Raw genomic sequence first — 5,402 nt, forward strand, 5'->3', positions numbered from 1 at the left:
ACCGGGGCACAAACCCGCGTCCCCTTCATCGGCAGGCGGACTCTCAACCACTGCGCCATCAGGGAAGCCCTGGCATTTTAAAATACTGGTGAGGATGAACATTCTCCTCATGCATACTGACCAACTGTGTTCATGTGAATGGTTTGTTCACGTGCTTTGCTCATTTTCCCCTCTTGTTACATAAAATTTGAGGTAAGGAAGGATTCAATCATGTTACAAATACTTCCCATTTTTTACTTTTGCTTTTGTTACATGTTTGACTTTTATGATTTTCACACTGGCAACTCTTTTAATTCTCTCCCTTTTATATTTCCTGACCTATTTTTTGGCCAATGCCACACTGCTCACTGGATCTTCATATTACATTTAGTATCCAGTAGGGAAAGCTCTTCCTTTAAACATTTTACCTTGATTATTCTAACCTACTTATTATTCCAGATAACTGTGGAATCACTTAATTCAGGCTAAAAAAAAATCTTGTTGGGATTCTGATTAGAATAAGCGTTTTATAATCTTGTGTCTTTCCACAGAAAATGATGTGCATATCTATGTATGAAGTATTGGGCTGGCCAAAAAGTTCATTCGGGTTTTTCCGTAACATCATCTGTAATGAACTTTTTAGCCAACCCAATACTTTATCACTCACAAAATTTTGTAAGTACATTTATAGGTCTTAACCATTACTGGCCACCACCAGCTATTCCTAGAGTCTATATTTTCCTGCTGTATAAGTGGGATCTTCTCTCCCCCATGTTTCTCTAACTAGTTATATGGAAGAAAGTTACTTCTATTTTTTCATTTCTATCTTACTAAATCCTATTAATTTAAAAAGTTTTCCAACAACTCTATGTTTTCTAGGCAGAAAATCCAGACAAGTGGACATAACAATTTTTGTCTTTTTCCAGTACTTTTACCTCTGAATTCCACAAGACTTATGTCAATGACTAGACAGTTCAGAAGAACATTAAGTGAAAGATATTGGGCCCTTGTCTCTTCCCTAACAGCAGTGCTCTGAGACTTTAACCTTAACCGTAAGTTGTGCTATTTGTTTGAAATATTCATCATAGTACGGATGTAACAGTTTCATAAGTTACAAGGAAAGGTGCCAACATTTCAGAGGACTTTCAAGCATCCATTGAGACGAGTATCTAATTTTCCTCCTTTTAACCACTGATATGCTGGTGAACAATATAATAACCACCATTATGTAGTGGTACTTACTCTAAGTTAGGCACTGATATAAGTGCTTGCTTTACATGTAACTATCTATTTAACCTCTGAGACAGGTTTTAGTATCCCTATTTACAAATGGGGAAACCAAAGGCCAAAAAGGTTAATAAGTTGCCCAAGGTCGCACAGCTAGGAGAGAGGCAGAGACAACATTCAAAACAGGGTGATCTGGTTCCAGAGTCTGCTCTTAACCACAACACTATGCTGCTGTTCAATGGATTTCCTGATATTAAGCTGGGCCACCACTGACTTGGTTATGAGCATGGTTCCTGAATTTGATTTGTTAGTATTTTATTTTGGATCTTTGAATTTATGTTCACACATGTACACATACACATATATTTGCATTTACATATATGTACACACACGTACACACAGTTGTTGTGGGGTTTCTTTCGTTTTGCTGCTATTATCTTTGTTAGGTATGGCTATCAGGGTTAATTGGGTTTTGTAGAGTAGCCTGCAAGCTTTTACCATGGAACATTTTACACAGTACAAATGTTAACCGTTTCTTACAATCCATTTTCAAACCTCAAACAGTGACGTTTTAAATAAACTTCTCTAGTTCTGAGCTGTAGATGAGAATGGCTTACAAAATACCTGTAATTAATCTTCAATTGTTAAGAATATTTCAATTAAACAAATTTATATCACATTAAATAGACTCCTTCCCTCAGAGCAGGCATTTAATTAGAAAAAAACACAGAAATTACAGTAGACTACCCAAAAGAAAGTGTTTCTTCTTAGAACATAAACACAATTAAAGTCTAACAAAATTAAATCAGCTTCAAAACTTACAGCACTGGAGAAGGTCATCCCCATCCCTCCAATGAGAGCCTTGGTTTTCTTTAGTGGTGTCTGTAAAGTAAACAGTTATCTGTTGAACAATTTCTTCCAATAAACTAAAACACACAGAACAAAATTCGTGTTTTTTTGTATCTTACTCTCAACCTTTTATTCCCAAATGATCAGCTCTATCTGACACTAAGGAACAGCCAAGTGTCCCATGTGATTCTGGAGATGAACCGAACAAGTTTGGTTACAGTCAGTTATGTCCTGTGCAAAAGTTCAGGGAGTTATAACGCTTGCAGGAAGGGAAAGTTCACAGCTGATGGCATTATTCTAGCAATATTGATTTCAATGTAATGAAATTTTGGTGCCCTTCTCTTATTTGTCACCAGCTGCCTTACAAACAGGTGGGGCAGATCTACCTCTATTAATTCATCTTTAGAAGCAGGATATGGAAAATGATATGAAAGGAACCTTCCATCCTTTAAAACAGAAATAAAACAACACTTAGGTTCTGAAAGCCAGACAAGGCCCCGACACTAACTCAAATATCAGACACTCCGTGGTGAAGCCCAGATGCACACTTTTTGACTATAAGCTCATGGCCCTCTGCACTAGACCAACCACCACCTCAGGCAAAGACTTGAACTAAGTGGCAAACACATATACAGAAAACCTTGTCAAGCAAAAGACTAGTCAGAAAATTATTTAATTTATATCCTTGCTTTTTATCTTTTGCTCAAAACTTAAGATCCTGACAAGTATAGAGAACAACTAGTTTCAAATCCTAGAGTGAAGATAAAAAGTATGACAATGGTCACTTAGATATAAATAATAACAATAAAAAATACTAACAATCTTTATCCAGATACCAGACAGCAAGAAAGGATGATGTGAAGAAACTTATTTCAGTTGTATTATGAGTCAGTCCATAATGATTCTGAAGTTCCTGTGAAAGCTAAGACCATACTGAACACAGTTTTAAGTGTATTTTGTTGTGTAATAATTTCTTAAAGACTAATAACCCAAATACATAACCATGTTAATAAGAGGGTCATTTTCAAAACTGTAAAAAAGTTATCCCCATTGTTTTATACAGATGATAGAAAACCTAAGTAACCCATTAGCTAGAGAATTCTAACTTATTCAGGAATTTTGAAAACTCATGTGACAAAATTCAACATCCGTTTATGATAAAAACTCTCAAAATGGATATAGAGGGAATGTTCCTCAACATAATAAAGGCCATATATAACAAGTCCACAGCTAACATCCTACTCAACAGTGAAAAAATGAAAGTTTTTCCTCTAGGATCAGGAATAAGACAAAGATGCCCACTCTTGCCATTTTTATTCAACCTAGCATTGGAAGTCCTAGCCACAGCAATTAGACAAGAAAAAGAAAAGGAATCCAAATTGCAAAGGAAGAAGTAAAACTATCACTGTCTGCAGATGACGTAATACTATACATAGAAAATCCTAAAGACATCACCAAAAAACTACTAGAGCTCATCAATGAATCTGGTAGGGTTGCACGATACAAAGTCGATATACAGTTAATATTAATAAAATTAATATAGTGTTGTACTGCTATACAGTAACCGTGAACTATCAGAAAGAGAAATTAAGGAAACAATCCCATTTACAATCACATCAAAAAGAATAAAATACCTAGAAATAAACCTATCTAATGAAGTAAAAGACCTGTACTCAGAAAATTATAAGGGACTAATGAAAGAAATTGGAGATTACACAAATAGATGGCAAGATATACCATGTTCATGGATTGGAAGAATTAATATTGTTAAACTGACCATACTACCCAAGGCAATTTGCATATTCAATGCAATCCCTATCAAAATATCAATGGCATTTTTCACAGTACTAGAACAAATAATTTTAAAATTTGTATGGAAACACAAAACACCCTGAATAGCTAGAATAACTTTGAGAAAGAAGAACAAAGCTGGAGGTATCATGCTCCCTGACTCCAGACTATACTAAAAGCTACAGTAATCAAAGCAGTATGGTGGGACTTCCCTGGTGGCACAGTGGTTAAGAATCTGCCTGCCAATGCAGGGGACAGGACACAGGTTTGATCCCTGGTCCAGGAAGATCCCACATGCTGTGGAGCAACTAAGCCTGTGTGCCACAACTACGGAGCCTTCACTCTAGAGCCTGAGAGCCACAACTACTGAGCCTGTTTGTCTCAAGCCTGTGCTCCACAACAAGAGAAGCCACTGCAAGATGCAACTAGAGAAAGCCCATGCACAGCAACAAAGACCCAATGCAGCCAAAAAAAAAAAAAGCAGTATGGTACTGGCACAAAAACAGACACGTAGATCAATGGAACAGAATAGAGAGCCCAGAAATAAACCCACGCACTTATGGTCTATTAATTGACAACAAAGGAGGCAAGACTATACAATGAAAAAAGACAGTCTCTTCACTAAGTGGTGCTGCCAAAACTGGACAACTTCATGTAAAAGAATGAAATTAGAAAATTTTCTCACACCATATACAAAAATAAACTCAAAATGGCTTAAATATAAAATGTGACAACATAAAACTCCTAGAAGAAAACACAGGCAAAACATTCTCTGACATAAATTGTAGCAATATTTGCTTAGATCAGTCTCCCAAGGCAAAAGAAATAAAAGCAAAAATAAACAAATGGGACCTAATTAAACTTATAAGCTTTGTACAGCAAAGGAAACCATAAACAAAACAAAAAGACAACAGGCCGGGAAAAAATATTTGCAAACGTTGCAACCAACAAGGGGTTAATTTCCAAAATATACAGCTTATGTATGTCAATATCAAAAACAAACAAAAAACAAAACCCCCCCAAAGAGCCCAATCAAAAAATGGGCAGAAGACCTAAATAGACATTTCTCCAAAGAAGACATACAGATGACCAACAGACACATGAAAACATGCTCAACATCATTAATGATCAGAGAAATATAAATTGAAACTACAATGTGGTATTACTGTACTACCTCACACCAGTCAGAATGGCCATCATCAAAAAGCCTATAAATAATAAATGCTGGAAAGGGTGTGGAGAAAAGGGAACCTTCCTACACTGTTGGTGGGAATGTAAATTGGTGCAGCCACTACAGAAAACAGTATGGTGGTTCCTTAAAAAACTAAAAGTATAGTTATGATATGATCCAGCAATCTCACTCCTCAGCCTGTATCTGGAAAAGACAAAAACTCTAATTTAAAAAGATACATGCACCCCAATGTACACAGTGGCACTATTTACAATAGCCAAGACATGGAAGCAACCTAAATGTCCATCAACAGGTGAACAGATAAAGAAGATGTGGTGGGCTTCCCTGGTGGCGCAGTGGTTGAGAGTCCGCCTGCCGATGCAGG

The 5,402-nt window shown here is 36.5% G+C and overlaps 1 protein-coding gene across 2 annotated transcripts in view; it reads right to left on the reverse strand.

Annotated features, from left to right (window-relative positions):
• The window catches only part of GNS (glucosamine (N-acetyl)-6-sulfatase), a 53,137-nt gene that overhangs the window by 40,497 nt on the left and 7,238 nt on the right, over positions 1-5,402 (reverse strand). For both annotated transcript variants that reach the window (XM_007115964.2, XM_055085180.1), the window contains exon 2: positions 2,029-2,088. In XM_007115964.2, coding sequence (XP_007116026.1) covers positions 2,029-2,088 — 60 coding nt within the window. The remainder of the gene's footprint in view (positions 1-2,028; positions 2,089-5,402) is intronic.

This window comes from Physeter macrocephalus, chromosome 6, assembly GCF_002837175.3.
Source record: "Physeter macrocephalus isolate SW-GA chromosome 6, ASM283717v5, whole genome shotgun sequence".
Taxonomy (NCBI): Eukaryota; Metazoa; Chordata; class Mammalia; order Artiodactyla; family Physeteridae; genus Physeter; species Physeter macrocephalus.